Raw genomic sequence first — 17,379 nt, forward strand, 5'->3', positions numbered from 1 at the left:
CAAAATGAAATCATATATCATGACACTCAAAATCAATACATACTCGTATATATTTCAACTAATATTACATTTTAATGACTTTAAATGTACGTACATACATATATAAATAGTACTTGAAATTCATTGAATACATTATCAATATACAGGGGAAATCTGTTTGAGAAGTAATGTACACGTAAGTCGTACTTTCTTACATTTAAAACATTATACACTTTTTTCTGTGATATTAATAGCATTTGAAGTTCAAGACTTGCATGGTTTGTAAAACTTTTTTTTATTTAATATTAACAGATTCCAGTTTTTGAAGCTGATTCTTACAACTTTCCTGCTTACTGGAGCTAATGCAGAATCGGGCACAAAAGATTTCCTCAACAAATTCAAAACGTATAATGAATTGTGTCGTGGAATGGGCTTCAAAGGAGTTAGTAGTAACTGTAAAGGACACGAAAGAGGTACAAATAACATGCATGTGTATAAGCATCAAAGAGGGGGAGGGAGGGGGGGGGGGTCGGGGGTCCTTTTTCAAACATTAATTACCTTTTCCTATATATTGAAAGTTTTTTTAACAGCCCCCCTTACCCCTTTGTTGACCAAACTCGCAGGGATATTACACTATCAGGCTTGCTTCAGCTGCTGGATCTGACCCATATTTTCCAGATTAGTTTCATATATTTGGAAATTTTACTTGAAAAAAGATGTCAATGCATGGAAATTGAACACCAAGCTCTATGATAACCGTGATCACTTTAACTTTTCAACCACCTTCCCTTTCTTTTGCAGCAATATTATACATTTATTGCATGATAGTGAGGGAAATATGAAGACTTATTCAGCCAAAAAAAATCATTTTCCCCGAGGGCTTCGCCCGGGGGGAATTGATATTTCTTGGCTGAAAAAGTCTTCATTTTTCCCCAAACTTTCATCAATGAATTGTTTATTATACCGAAACAAGCAAAACCTTTGAAATAAACATAAACTTTCAAATTCGGCACCGCTCTCAAATTCAGTAAAGTTACTATAAAACCCTTTGGTCAACACATTGTCATCAGTTTTGTGACGTAAATCAGGCTATTGTGACGTCTACTACTCTCGGGAGTTTTCGTTCAACGAACGACAACTATATTTCGGGAAAATTCACTAGGTGTTCCGAAGAGGTGGATAGCCCGGTTCCCGAGGCCTTCCGATGTGTGCACATCGGAAGGCCTGGGAACCAGGCTAAGATGGAATATGATGAAAAGCGTGCCGACGGTCGGGAAAAATGAAGTTTTACGGCCCGATCACGTGATAACGTAGAACCAATCAGATAACGCGTTGTTTAGAATATTTATAATGAGGTATAATAAACCTTTATCACATGCATACATTGTTTATACATGTATCTCTCAGTCGATTTGATACACAAGAAGATGATCTACCTATGTACAACTTCTAAAACGAAGCAAATTATTGATAAACAAGTTGATGAAACAAGAGGATCAACAGTCTCGTTTAAAATTACCATTTCGTAAGTTCTATGGTCGATACAATGACCTTGTCAGCAAATACAATTTATCATTGAGTAAAATGCCGATTTACACTTTACACACTGAATTGATCATTTTCCTTTTATTTCCCGATCATGAAAGAGGTGGCGGGGTGGGGATGCCCCTCCTCCATGGCACCGGATCCCACATCTGATGTTTTGGAGGTCCGTGTTTTCATGAATAAGATATCATATTCATAATCTAAAAAAAACTTAAAATAATTAAACTAATATAAAGAGCAAGTATAATTTTTCTATCTACCGTGTATTTCATCTTTTTTAACCAATTTCGAAAAGTTCTGAGCTTAATTTAAATCGTCTGAAAATGTTAAACTTTTTTCCCTGAATCGGCATGATTGTCTGAAAATGTAGTTAATTTGTAAATAAAATGCATAACTTTATATTTGAAAACTCCTGTCTATAATGAGCTCCATGTTTGACATGGAAAATTTTTTATTGCAAATGTGATTTAATAATTTAATGACAGAAACATAAATCATTTATAAATTTATATTATTCATATTCGCGATGGAAATTTTTTTTATTAGTTTTGATTGAAGCAAAATTGATTTATTGTCTTTACAATAATGTTTTTAAAAAAAACTGTATGTTGGTCGTACAAAAATTTTTCCGAAACATTTTTAAACTTTATTTTGTGCTTATTGGTTATAAGGGTTTAATAACATACAAATTAATCATAAAAGCACATTTTCCCAAAAAAATAAAATTTTCAAGATACACTCATATTGCTTTAAGCTTTTGATATAAGAATGATGTACTAAAAAATCAGTTTAATTTGTATTTATCATTAAAATATTTTTTTAAACAATCAAAATTACAATAATATAACATACTGCAATGGGGGGGATTTTAAACCCCCAATTTGGGTAAATTAAAATATAAATAGTAGCTATTTTTTTTCAATAGATATTATCTCATTTCTGCCCGAATGGAAAGTCATATGCAGAACCTCGGAAATAATGCCGTAGTGGTATTTGGAACAGTTACTGAAAATTCTGATACCTATAATGGTAAGACGGGAAAAATTCACGGCCCCTCGGGATGGTATCTACTCATTTACATGGACCATTCTAACACAACGTGGGAAGATGTTTAATACACACATTGTACTGAATGATAACAGTAATGTCATTGCGTACAACCATGCCGACGGAAGGAATGGGAGTCGACTTACTCATTGGATCCCCACAGCCATTATCAAAATGAAGAAGAATGACAAGGTCTGGATAAAAACGAATGGAAATGATGGGGAATACGTTTATGCTTACTGGTCCTCGTTTTCTGGTTTTAAATTGTAATGATTTATAACAAAATTATAAAATAAAAACTATATGCTTGGATTTTGTAGAAGATTTTCATATTTAAATATTCCACCGCAGAATGTTTTTTAAACTGAGCTTGACACGACATTAATAAAAGGAGATCATCAATGAGATCAAGGTTAAAAAAGGTCAAGGTTAATCAACGTGGATAAAGTTGAAATACTTTAATATTTGGGTATCTCCATTAAGGTATGACAAAATATATTCAATAAATGTTATATATTTGAAACCCAGCTATAACATTCATTATGGATAGATCTAGATCACAGTTAGCATTAACATGTTCTGTAGTATACAGACGAGCGTAAAAACATTCTGATCTCCATTTCTAATTTAATTCAAAGAATACTGTAAACCAACTTTTTTTCGCGTGCGAGAAATTTTCGCGTCATGGGAAATATTTCTCGCTCCGAACCAGTCATTAAAATGTATAAGTCTATTAACACCAGAAAAAAAAAGGTTATCGCAAAAATTAATCGTCGAAAAGTAGCTCATCCTTAGAAACCCCGGGAAAATAAAGTCGTTGTAATAAAAGTTATTTTACAGTAGTTAAACTGCATGGTTTCCAAATCTGTCCCGTACTCTTTTGTAGACAAGGTTATCCATAACACTTTTCCCCCTTTTTCAAAGCAACCTGGAACATTTTTACAGATAAGATTAAATACATTAAAAAGGCCGACATTAGCTCTACAATTTCTCAATTTCTTTTTCAATTTTTTTTAAAAAAATGATTGACAAACATGTTGTCCTCAGTTGTGACTAGTTTTATAGTGATTTTAACCATAGGTTTACAAAAATATTCACAAATAAGGTGTTTTATTTTCAAAAATTTTTTTTATAAAAAAATTTAAAAAGTCTAACAATTTTCTGTACATATTTTTTGATATTAATATGATACATTCATTTACTGCAAACTTTTAACTTGAAAACATCTCATTTTCTTTGGAAAAATACAAAAAAATCATATAAGATAATTAAGAGCTATAATATCGACCTTTCAATGCTAAAACCCTTGTTTTAAAAGGATGACTCAAAGATCTATAAAATAAAAATTTGGTGTGGCATTCCCCCTTAAATACAAATAAAACAAAATAAAGAGAAAAAAAAGTGATATTTTTTGCAAACATTCAACCTACAATCAGGTTTTCCTGAGGGTCTATAACTTGGAATTCCTGTTAGGGTTAACAATCTCAGCATTGATATACATTCCATGTAATTATATTCAATAGTGAGAAAGACCCTCAAAGCCAACAAAATTAAGTTCCCGAAATATGAACACTTCTATAATTCATAAACTGGCCCCCTCAATACATATTATATATTCCACTATCTTAAGCAAAGCTAAATAATATTTAGTCCTTTCTATATGTGTTTAGTTAATGTTTCAACAATGTTGTACACTTTTTTTTCCTTTTTACTATATAAGAATTAAAACACAAAGATAAATTAAACTAACAATGTAAGGTTAAAATCAAAATTCTTATACATGTACGTATGAACCGTACTCAATAGGGTCTGTACCAACAAAAGATAAAAACTGATAACCAACACTATACGTGAGAAAGCAGCAGTGGTACTATGGCATAGGTAATCTATTGTGCACTTTGTGACAGAAGTTTTTGACACGATAAGAATTTATATTATAAATAATGGGATTTTGGGCCTTCAGAATCAGGTCCTGTCAGCCATAATAGCCATTTTACAAAATGGCATCTCAAAATTCCTTATGATTGTAGTTTTAAAAAATCTTTCACGGTATCAACGTTCAAATAATGGTTTAAGATAATAAAAATATTCTCTGAATTATCAATAAAAAAAGGGTTTGTGCTTTAGATAAAAAATACTTGTACGAAGTCACTTTTTCATAAGTGAAAACATGTAAAATAATTGGTAACAGTCAAAACTATATGCATGCCTATACCTCAATTAATATTGAGATTATATTTCAACAATTTCCCTCCAATATTTCTATCTAAAAAAAGCATGGAAAAAATAAACTAGAAGTCTATTTTAAAAAAGACAATTATTTGACCTTTTTGGCACTAAAAAAAATAATATCCAAGAAAACAATTTTATATAATCTTCAACTCTTTGCTAAAATTAAGCAGATATTAAAGATATTAAAAAGGCCCAGACCAAAATCTGCTCAAAAGCTAAGTATCGGACCTCCTTAACACAGTATGCTCAAGATTTCATTTGAATTCAATATCAAAGTCTATTCTGATCTGTTTTTGTATGTACACCAAGTGGTGCATTTTTAACTAGTTCCAATGTGTTTGATATTCCTAGGTACTGGATCTAGTTCCAATGTGTTTGATATTCCCTACTGGATCACACGAAGGTCTATTACCGTAAAATAATGACTAATAAAACCATCCAGAATAAATAGTTTGTCAAGGGACCTCATGATACATTGTTAAATATCTACATGTGATGTCAAAAAATCATGTTTGGTTCTAAGATGACGAATACAGCCTTCAGATAACACCAATCAAGCTTCATTCCTATGCTGAAACAAATATTTTAATTTCCATAAAAAAGAATTATTTGATTAAAGATATGGAGAGAAGACTCACGTCACATCTGACAGGATATTCAAATCCTTCTCTCCTTTGACTTATTTTTGTATTCTGTGTTGTTTAGGGGTTTTGGCATGCTGAAAAATGACCGCACCGAATAAAGACGTTCTTTTACTTACTTCCATAGATTTATCTTTTCCCATTCTTTTCGCTTTTCGGCAGGTTTTAATTCAAAATTGTCTATAAGCTCCATAATATCTAGAACTAAAACGTCATTCATAATTTTTCAAAGTGAGTGCTCCATAATACGAGGGCTGTTCAATAAATAATGTCCTCGGTGCTCGGGAAAAAAGCAAAAGACGCTTTTTAATAATAAGCCCTCATTATTTTACTTATTAATCTCTTTTTTTTAAAACACATGTCAGTAACATTTTTTTTCTAATTTCTGAATGTTTCTAGAACTCATTTTTGGTATTGATCCTTAGTATACCTGAAAATTGCAGATCCAATATTTCCTAGACTTGTGTTTCTTCTTTATTAAAGATGTTATTTCAAGTTTGGAAATGAAAAAAGTCAAAAGGTAAAGATCTGGGGGATATTGTTAATGTGAATAAATATTAACCATCTGTTCATCTTGAAAACCCCTTTAAGGTATCACACCGGTAATTTTTTTCACTATATAATTCTATATAGAAAAAAAATCGTTAAAAATAGGTATTAGTTTACATGAAAAAATATTTAGCAGGAGGTGTTAAACATTACCCGCACATTAGCTGACACCAAAAAACAGGGTCCCCACGGCATTTTGGACTTTTTTCCCTCTGCAAAAGAGCTACCCTCAAATCCACGTGTTTTCACTTTTTTTATAAACCCTCGAGTCATCACAGGAAGTAGCCTCCTATGCCCTGAAAAAAATAGTTCCTGTCAAAAACCTTTATTTATTCACAAAGTACATAAAATTTCTAGGCACAGGTACCAAAGTTGTAAAAATGGCTTGAAAGAAAATAGAAAAACGCCTCAAAAGAAAAGAAAATTTATTTTATATATATGGACCTTCAGGGGGTGGGGTTTTGGGCGCTGTCTTGACGAGATTTAATGTAGTGGGTTCCTGATTCTGGGGCCCTTTCCCCTGTAAAACCCTTTTGATTTTTTTGCAAAAAGTTTGCTTCCTAGACTCCTCCAGGAATTGAACTGTCACCCCGAATACGAATTTGAACAACAATACCACTAATATTTAAGAAAAATTTCATATTAATACTAGTATGTCTTTGTGTTCTTGCAATTCTTTGTTCTCGCCAGACCTTCGCTGTTTTTGTCAAGTACATCTTATGGTAAATTTTGTTTTGAGGATTTTAAGCAATAAATTCAAGTTCCAGTATATTTTTGAATATAAAAAAAACGCGGTAACTCCAATTTACTGATATTTAAAAAAATGTTAAGACCTTCGTACACGCTGTCGTTTTCCCCATTTTTTAAAAATTAGGTCCCTTTTAGTACTAAGCTTTTTTTTTTGTCAAACGTTTCTTGAAAACAGTGTAAACTATTCCCGATATGATGTCTATCAAATTTGTTATGTGTCTTAAAGTCAATCCTACATCATTGAAATTTGGCAAACAGTACATAAGTTGTTATAATTTTTTGTTGGCAAGGATGGGACCTATTTTTGATACCTATAATATATATTTTTATCATTGAAATCCACCTGCTATTTTTCTATGAAACAGGCATTGATTGCTGTAAATGTCACATATATCAGTGAATATTTCTTTGGAATTTTAACGAGTTTTCTACAACTTTGGTGAAGCTTTTAGTTTCACCCTAATTTTAATTCTTTACCATTCATTTATAATGCAATGTCTCGAATAGCCCTTGTTTCCCAGCTTCTCACAATGAAACTATGTGATGAAAAGTGGTCACATAAACTGTTATAAATACTTAAAATTAATTCAGATACAGTTAGGACATTCAGGACATTATTTATTGAACTGCCCTCGTACCTACAACCTATTGAAATGTCATTCTTATTTTTTCAAAGTGATTGCTAAAGGCGTGCACACTTGGAATATGCATGATATTGATTACGATTAATTTCTCTGAGGTCATCATGAAATCCTTTATTAACCCGGTAGCTATCATTTACCTCTACCTGAAAAAAAGGGGATTAGTCACTAGTAATGAAAGCAGTTTTTTTGTCATTCGTGAAAATGCAATCTTAATTATTGTATGTATATGATCTATGGGGAAAAACAGAGAACAAATTTTTGGTGAAAATACTGAATAGAAATCAAGTTCAAAGGTCCATCGGAACAATACAAAATGGAGAGCATTCGGTAAATGCGGCGTCTAAAAACATCAACGTGGAATCAAGTGACAAGGTGGGGTAAATTTGATCGGTCACACCTGCCGCGTGCTCCTTGTCTTGATCTGGAAACGGAAAAATCCATAAAAAATTAGTCGATTAACAACTTGCTATAAAAGTCAGAGAAAAAAACCTCATGACCTCTTTTGAAAAATATTAAAGCCTTATCAATTTTTTAAAATGATATATTATATAACGAAATCACAATTTCTTTATATCGAGTATACATAATTTCCTATAGATCCTACACGTAGGTCTGAAAAGTGATTTAAAGAATTTAATCTGTAAAGGAAATTAATATTTGTTCAAACTTTAAACAAATTTATGTTTTATCGCTATCAGAAATCGCTTAAACAAATTTTATTTAAGAACTTAAATAATCTTTTATTAAAAATCAGCACTAATTTTTATTCAAAGCTATTTTATATTCGGTGTAAATTATTGAATTTTATGTACTAGTTTTTGTTTGCATTGTTTTCATATCAAAGATAGTATATGTATATTAAAATATAATAGGTAAAATAAATACAAAAAGTAAAATTCTTCTGCATGTGTAAATTTATATATATGTAATTAATGGGAAAAAATGACTTATAGGTCCAATGGGTCAAGTCAGATTCAGTTTGACGTATTTTGTTTACAATGTAAATTGAAATGTCATAAGCACAATGTCTCTATAATAAATGATTACTTACTTACTTAGTATATATACACTGTGTTACATTTACTCTAAGACATGAGTAAAATTCCTACATTAAAAGAAATAATAATAAAAAGATTATTTAGCAATGAGGCACTTAGACTTAATATTCACAATAACTGAGTGAACATTGCGAAACAAATAAAAAGAAATTTTTTTATATAAGTTTTGATTTTCACATATTATATTATTGAAATAATATATCATGACAGTCAAAATCAATATATAGCAGTATATTTCAACTTATATTACATTTTAATGTCCTTAGATATATAAACATACAATATATAAAGAGTACTTGAAATTTGATTGAAAGAAGGAAAATCTTGTACAATCTACTAGGAAAATTGTTTGAGAAGCAATGTACACGTGAGTCTTTTTTTCATACATTTAAAACCTTATGATTTTTTTTTAAATTGAACAATTTCAATGGATCACTGATAAATTTAAGTAATTATTTCAATATTGTAACAGATACCAGTTTTTGAAGCTGTTTTTTGTAAGTCTCCTGCTCTCTGGGGCGAATGCAGAATCAGGTACAAAAGCTTTCCTGAAGAAATTCAACACGTATAATGAAGTGTGTCGTGGAATGGGCTTCAAGGGAAATAACTGTAATGGGCGTGAAAGAGGTAACATGTTGTTCAATAAACAAAATGATAAGCAGGCACGCAGGGACAGGGTGGGGACTTGTTTTTTAAGCATTAATTCAACCTTTATAATGTTGACACCTCGCCCATATTTTGTTAAAGTAATGTCTATGCAGAGTAATGTGATAATGTATGAATAAAATTTGGTTAAAATTGGAACACACACCCTCCCTCCCCCTGCAAGGATTTTGGAGTACTTTCTTTGTTTTTTTTTGTAGGGGGCACCCCTTTTTCAGGTAAGATCGAAAAAAGATATTCGCCCCCTTCAAAAACGATACAACGTGTCTTATGTGCAAAAATTTGATTTATTTATAATGAAAAATATCCTGGGAGTATAAACTGAGAATCAATTTTTCTGGGATTTTGTCTATTTTTTTTTTCTAAAAATTGTTTATTTCGAAAGAGTTGGTTCTGAACCAAATTCGCAATATCAGCATGGAATGCATTGCCTACTGAGATTAGAAACCTTGACACTGTAAATGCTTTCAAAAAGAGACTCTCTAAAGGTGATTTTCCCTTAAAATATTTTTCTTATGGCGACAAAAAAAATGAATTCACTTTTAACCAGAATGAGACACAATGTTAGCCTCCTTAAGTCAGATCTGTTTAAGTTTAGACTTTCAGACATTACTCAGTGTTCTTGTGGATATATCAATGAAAACACTGAGCATTCCTTCCTCTTTTGTAAAAATTACAGAGAAATAAGAACAGAATTATTTCATACTATAGAAAATAACAAAGGAGAAATAGACCTTGACAAAATTCTTTTTGGGAATCCAAACTTGGGTCAACAAAATAATATTAATATTGTTAAAGCCGTACATAAGTATATTTAAAATTCGAAAAGATTTTTTGAATAGCAGACGTAACCATTCTGTATCCTTTACATCCCCTTCCCCATCTTTCGTTGCACTCCTATTCCCTTCCTTTCTTAGCTCTCTGCACCCTTTTTTCTTTTTGAATTGTAGATTGTTTTGTTGTTCATCATGTGTATATAAATTTGTTTTTTTTTTTGTTTGTGTTGGAGAGGACATTCTAAGTTGGAAAAACTTGTGTCTGATCCAATTGATTATATCAAAAAAATATGTTTAAACCAAACAAAATTCAAATCCTCTGAAAAAACTGAATTTTAAATATTAAAATGAACTTATAAATAAACTGCATGACACAAACATTCACATTAGCATTATTTCCACCCATAGATATTATCTCATTTCATGCCCGAATGGCAAGTAATCTGCAGAACCTCGGAAGTAATGCCGTAGTGGTATTTGGAAAAGTTACAGAAAATTCTGGATCCGCCTATAATAGTAAGACAGGGATATTCACGGCGCCTCAGGATGGAATCTATTCATTTACATGGACCATTCTGACACACCGTGGGAAGACGTTTAATACAAATATTGTTCTCAATGATAAAAGTAATACCATTGGATACAACTATGCAGACGGAAAGACTGGAAGTAATACTTACTCATCAGGATCAGCCACGACAATTATAAAAATGAAGAAGAATGACAAGGTCTGGATAAAAACGTATGCAGGACAAGGGGAATACGCTGATGGTTATTGGTCCTCGTTTTCTGGTTTTAAGTTGTCGTGATTTTAAAACGGAATTATAAAATAAATTTCATATGCTTGGACTTTGTAGAAGTTTTTCTGGATGAAGAAAGATGAACCTATCATTTCTGATGCTGGTAAATTTAATCCAAGATCAAAATTAAACCTTGAAAGATTTATTGATCCTGTTTCAGAACTCCACAGCAGCATGTTTTTCTTTCAAACTAAGCTCCACACAACAATTACAAGTGAGGTCAAGGTTATATGAAAGGTCAAGGTTGATAAATGTTAAGTTGAAATACTTTTATTTTTATGTATTAGCAGATGAGGTTTGATAAAAATATCTTCCATAATTTTCAAAACTGATCTGTAGCACTCATTCAATCAAGAAAATGAGGTCAAGGTCAAGAAAACAATTTATTTGAGACAAATAGATACTCATTTTAAAAAATTGACATGAAGGTTAAAAGAATGCTCAAAAGCAAACAATGTTGATGCATTTAAAAAGTTCTCATCATATATATCAGCATATGAAATTAATATTGAAAATATCTTGAATCGTTTTTTGAAACTGTTACAGAAGACGTATGTACAGAACATATTCATGGCACGAGAGGAAAAAAAATAGCAGTATAGATTTATTACTTTTTCTTACTAATCAATATAATTGTAGCGGACAGTATATAGGGAACTTATACTGCCTCGCCAGTGAGCTAGCATTTCTGGTGATGCGGTAGAGTCTCCTTCTATTTCAGGCAAGTTTAGTAACGGCGAGCCTGTTTATCCCTTGGATGGGTGACCGCTTCATGTTACAAAATTGGTGGCAGCGATGTGACTCTGGTTGACTGGTGTACTGCTTCAGGAAGTCTTAGAGCTAGGACTTAGTGTCCATTTACAGACTTCGTGTCTGTGGACGGCAGGGGTTGCCGTATCTGAAGTCAGGTTCCGACCCACTTCAGGAAGCTCTAAGACTAGGACTTTGTGTCCAAGTACGGACTTCGTGTCCGGGAAGGGCATTGGTTGCCGTAGCTGAAGAGGCCCAGATACCCGGAGAGAACTCATGCTAAGCTTAGGGTCGAAGCTTCCCTGAGCGGAGGGAAGTGTAGCGGACAGTATATAGGGAACTTATACTGCCTCGCCAGTGAGCTAGCTTTTCTGGTGATGCGGTAGAGTCTCCCTTTATTTCAGACAAGTTAAGCAACGGCGAGCCTGTTTAACCCTTGGATGGGTGACCGTTTCACGTTACATAATAAACTGCACAGATAAATAAATGACAAATCAATATATGTTAAATGAATTTACTAAATATCACTCATAGTCAATGGTATATCAACTTTTTATGCAAAAAAGAGTTGTGCATGTTATGATTATTATTTGAAAATACGTGCCACATGTATATAAGTTTTATAAATAAACACAGTCATATTTAAATTATTTTAATATGAAGTAAGCGTCTACCGCATTCCTTGGTTAAAGAAAAAACATATCAATTATACACTCACATCATCTAATTATTATATCTATACTGCAATCTTAACATCCTATTGTCGTCCAACATGCCATCACGGACCATGATTTGGACAAAACTAATTCATAAGTTCAAAAGGAATTATATTATTTTTTAAGTTCTATGATTCTTTTTCAGATTTTATTGCTTTTTCATGGCTCCCCGAAAGATAACGTGTAGCTGAAGTAAAGCAGAATGCATATGCTGTAGGTCGGCATTGTAGTTTATGGCAAGGTTAAGGAAGTACGCAACATACCTTACCTATTGTTAATTTTCGAGATATTCCTATTCAAAGTTAAAGTACCAGTGGATGTTTGACTTTTCAACTTTATGCACAACCTTTCCCCACGATAAATTACAGTCCATGCTTTTTGATATCATTGACAGCTGCTTGTTTTCAATAACATACAATAATGTTTTGAGGCAAAACTTCCTCAGAAGCGCTCGGTTAATACCTCACCTTGGGTGCCGGGAGCTACCTGGATCGGTATATTTATCAATATTCAATTTACAAAAAAACATGGTTATTTATCATTACTTACATTTCATTTTCACAAATAGACAGCTGCTTGTTAATAAAAATGGAACTTGTTAATTTACAAACTTTGTCATTGGTATTTGCAAAATTATTTTGTTTAAAGCATTCAGAATTTACACACAAGTACTCTGAGGTTGACATCAAACAGATGCTTGAGTTTCTGATTGACAATATCTATGTGGGTTTTGGAGACCGGGTCTTTCAACAGTCTATTGAAATTCCCATGGGTACCAATTGCGCCCCGTGATTAGCAGACCTATTTTTTTGTATTCATATGAAACATAATTTGTCCAAATCGTTAACATGAAAAAAGAAAACACACGTTGCTGGCCTTCAACTCAATATATAGATATACCGAAGACGTATTGTCAATTAAAATGGTTATTTCCATTTTCATGGTCGATACGATATATCCCTATGACCATCTTGTGGAATGGTTGTGTAAAAAGTTGAAATGTCGTTTGTTTTAAAGCTGTTTATTAATGTGAAATCTTTTGATTTCAAACTTTCCAAAGTTCCTTGGAATTTTTAAGTAAATACATCTAATTTACGCAACTTTTTGAATACTATCATATTGTTGCACAGTACTCTTGAAGTTTCCTCTTCACTTCTGTTAATATTTTAGTAAGAAGTAAAGAAAGAGGCTTGGTTGAACATTTACTGGAACCCGCTATGTATCTTTGTATCTTTTTGAAATTTTTGAATCCATTATACGAGGGTTGTTCAAAAAGTTCGAAGACTGGTGCAATAAATTTAATAATATATTGTCAAATCTTACAATTTTTATCCCAGAAATATCAAACAACAAAATTTAAATAAATGTTGAAATTTTAGCTTGACACCATGAATATTTATTAAATCATCCTAAAATAAGGAATGCATTATAAGATCACCCGACGCTGTCACAATTTAGTTTCATTTATAAAGCGTCATTGTTTCTTGAGGCCCACATTTTTTTTACATCATACTCTTATATTTTAGAGATTCCTTAAAATCCCTGTCACATTTCTAAAAACGACCAACGGCCGACGGGTTTTGAAGCAAAAGTGGGATTCTTCGGGTGACAATCATAGTTCATCAGCCGTTGTCTTGTCCAATTTTGAACTCTTTTTTGGCGGCCGACCAATTTTGTGTCCATCTATACAAATTATAATTTTTTTTTCTGCGTCGGTGACTGATTTCTTCAATTGAAGTTATCCGTCGACCAACCTTAGATCATCGTCGGACCATCGGCAGTCAGTTTATTAAGTCAGTCGTTCGTCTTTCGAAAATAAGGATGTTCAAAATTCCGGCCGACGGTAAAAACCAAACTGTAGACCAGAGCTCGATGATCGGGCGACTTGTGAATATTAAACATATTAAGGATGCATAACACAAACAAAATTTTGATGCATGGATTGATATATATTTTTTGAACGGTAATATCATAAAACTAGATGCTGTCATGAGACAGTACTACCCGCACTAAGGTGTTTGCCTCTAAATGCACACTCCTTCAAATTGGGCTTTTTCAGGGAAAAAGTCAATATAATTCAATAGTTTACATTATACATGTATTCATTAAATTGAGCATAATATGCTCAGGTGACCATGCGACCCATGAGCCTCGATCCTATAGGTATTTCATATATCTTAATTCATTACCGGTGGAGTTTTATGAAGAGACTTACTTTTACATTCGACAGCTCACTTGGACATTTAAACCTGCGTCATGTACGGAGGTACGGAATTGAAAATAGAAAATAAAACATCTCAAGAGGTGAAAGTTATGTATTCGGGGCTTAAAATAATTTATCAAACAAAAATTATAATTGATGGTAAAATAAAATTTATTTGGATACTTAATTCATTAGAATTAATATATCATTTAATTTTAAATAACTTAAGAAATGAAATAAAGAAGAAGGCAAATTTTGGTAAGAAAACTCGGCAGACGTTAGTCAAGACTTGAAGGGAGGGTGTTGAGGGTAGGAATGTTGCCGTTTTCGTTCTCGACAACGTAATATGATCTTTGAAATAGCCTGTTATCATCTTTTTGTTAAATATTAAGATCAATATTTTTTCACAAAAGAGCTACCGTATATTTTCCTGTTGTAAAAGTAAGCCGTCAACTGTAAAAGTCAATGTCTTCGCAAAAGTCCACCAGTCTGAAATTAAACAACATAATTTAATTAATGATGTAAATTAGGTTTGATAAGGGGGGATATAAATTTTTGGCCCATAATTGGAACTTTTTAAATCTATTTTTTCATACAGATCAACAACAAATAATATTATTCAAATTACTGTTAAGCGTTTTTGATGATTTTTTCAAAATGTACAAACTTTTTTTTTATACTTGATTAGGCAGAAACACCTGCCATATACCCAATCAATTTAGTCAACCCCCACCCCTCTCCCATCAACATACACACAAACACACCCTATTTGCCTGTTTTTGGAAATAGGCCTATCTTATGGCAAAGTTAATATAAAACATCTTTTGCAAATGAATTTGTTCTTGTACTATATAAATGTATCTGAACACCTGCATCACATTGGGCTTGCGTCACGTACAAAACTTAAGTACTAGTTTTACCATTATCATTTTCAGATTGTACTGCACGTGCAGTACTAGTGTGGTGTAGACATAAGTGCATGTATGTCAGTAGGAATTATTTTGTGTTTTAATTGGATTATATTTCATGACGTTGACGGGACCTATGACAGTCGGTAAGTACAAGTTTGGTATAGATTTTGGTAAAATATTATTGTGGTTGTCCTGGAGGTACTGGACACGTATTGCCCTGCTACCTCCGATCACATTGGTATACGTCACAGCACCTGTCGTGACGTATACCTATCCTCGCTCTCTTTTGTGTTAGAAGCTGCAGAAAACGGACGTGTCTCTGTTAGCTCCGTCATTATTGTATTTTATATATTATAACTTCGGGCACTAATAAATAACGGATCATTTTATCATAGTGTGTTCTCTATTCCGCCATCACAGTAGATAATATAGAGAAAGGCTATATTGACGCTGCGACCCGAGATTTTTGTTTGGACAGCGGGATGCCGACCTAGCACGTTTTAGCTAGTGCCGTTGCCATCTTGGATTTTTTGTACTTTTTATTATGTAAAGTATTTTTGTAAGGTTAAAGTTTCTTGTGTATTTTGTATATTGTTTTATGCTTTTAGCGGATAAGCCGCGAGGTATTTTTATGTGTATTCACTAAATTTATCTTGTGGTTTGTGTGTTTGTAATGGACCGTGAGAGTAGCTCGTTTGGTCTGGGCAGGGGGGCATTGAGACCCGAGGAGGGCTGGTACGCTCGGGCAGGGGGAGTAGACCGGATGTGTCTGATAGGTACCCCGTTAGAGTGCAGTCCAGGGAAAGTCCCGCCTGTCAAGTTTGCCCTGAGTGTTGCTAGTACACCGATGCCCGAGGGGGGGGGGAGTGCCCCGGATAATGTCACTCAGTATGGGGAGGAGGACATGTCACTCACTCAGGGAGCTATTTCAGAGGGTCCAGGTGACACACCCGGATGGTCCGCATTCTATTCCCTCCTCCAGGAACGACAGCATATACTGGAGGGAGCGATTCACCGTATCCAAGGGGAAATGAGTCAGTTCCGAGGGGATATTGGTCAGATTTAGGGTTATATTTCCCAAGTTCAGGGTGACCTTGGTACAGTGAACAGAAGGGTGGATACCGTAGGTCAGGATATGGGGGCCCTGAGGGGGGATATTGATGCCCTGGGGACCAGTGTGTCAGCGCAGCTTGGGTCTATGGGATCCAACATTGGGTCTATGGAGACAACTATGGGGGGCAATAAAGTTATATTACGCAATGTTGGCTGGTATGATGAAGGCTAGTCAGCCCAAGTCATCCCTACCCACGCAGGATATTAAAGTTAGTCAGCCAGTAGTGACTAGTAGCCAGTGGAGTTCTTGGGTCCCTAGCGCACTACCCAGATATCAGATGCCTGCAGTGACCCCAGTAGTGACCGCACCTGGCGGAGGGTCTATGTCTGTTTCTGTGGGTGGACACAGTGTAAACATGTCTCAAGGTAATTCCTTATCATCGTTTGGCAATGACAGTTTAGCCTTGGGATTTCCCGAAAACTATTACTTTGGGTTCATTCACGTTAGGGGGGGGGATTACCCAGTGCTTCCCAGCACGGGCCCACCGGTCCCGGGTCATGTTGCATGGTGCACCCGAGTGGGTACTTCCGCGACCGTGTCTTTAGCGTCCGCGCATGCTAGTGTTGCTAACTCGAGTGGTCAGGGCGCTGGCCACTATGGTAGGTTGGTTGGGTAGTCAGCTACATTAACAGGTAGTCCATCGCTCGTGCCTATTCATGGGGGGTTGCCTGGTGCCATACAGGTTCATTCGCTAATGACCACCAAGTTGCCAAGTTTACTTCCCGCTGGAACCTGTAGCTGTGTAAGTAAGAATATTCCGGCCAAGGTCAAAGAGGTGAGATATAACGGGGATGTTGAATGAGGTCCGTTCTATGCCAAGTTCTCCACTATCGCAGAAATTCATCAGTGGAGGATATGGAAATAACGAACAGTCAACAATCTCAACGTCCATTGAACAATATACAAAATAAGAGCAGAGCAAACACGGACCTCCGAAACATCAGAGGTGGGATCAGGTGCCATGGAGGAATGAGCATCCCCTGCCGACCGGTCACACCCGC

At 34.2% G+C, this 17,379-nt stretch overlaps 1 protein-coding gene across 1 annotated transcript in view; it reads left to right on the forward strand.

The window, feature by feature from the left end:
* The first annotated feature begins 141 nt into the window (after positions 1-141).
* LOC134230256 (uncharacterized) overlaps positions 142-17,379 on the forward strand; it is a 63,412-nt gene continuing 46,174 nt past the window's right edge. The window contains exon 1 of the mRNA XM_062712027.1: positions 142-175. Within this exon, the coding sequence (XP_062568011.1) occupies positions 168-175 (8 nt within the window). The 5' untranslated portion in view covers positions 142-167. The remainder of the gene's footprint in view (positions 176-17,379) is intronic.

This window comes from Saccostrea cucullata, unplaced genomic scaffold (assembly GCF_032062105.1).
Source record: "Saccostrea cucullata isolate Sc308-1 unplaced genomic scaffold, CSIRO_AGI_Scuc_v1 ctg4222, whole genome shotgun sequence".
Taxonomy (NCBI): Eukaryota; Metazoa; Mollusca; class Bivalvia; order Ostreida; family Ostreidae; genus Saccostrea; species Saccostrea cuccullata.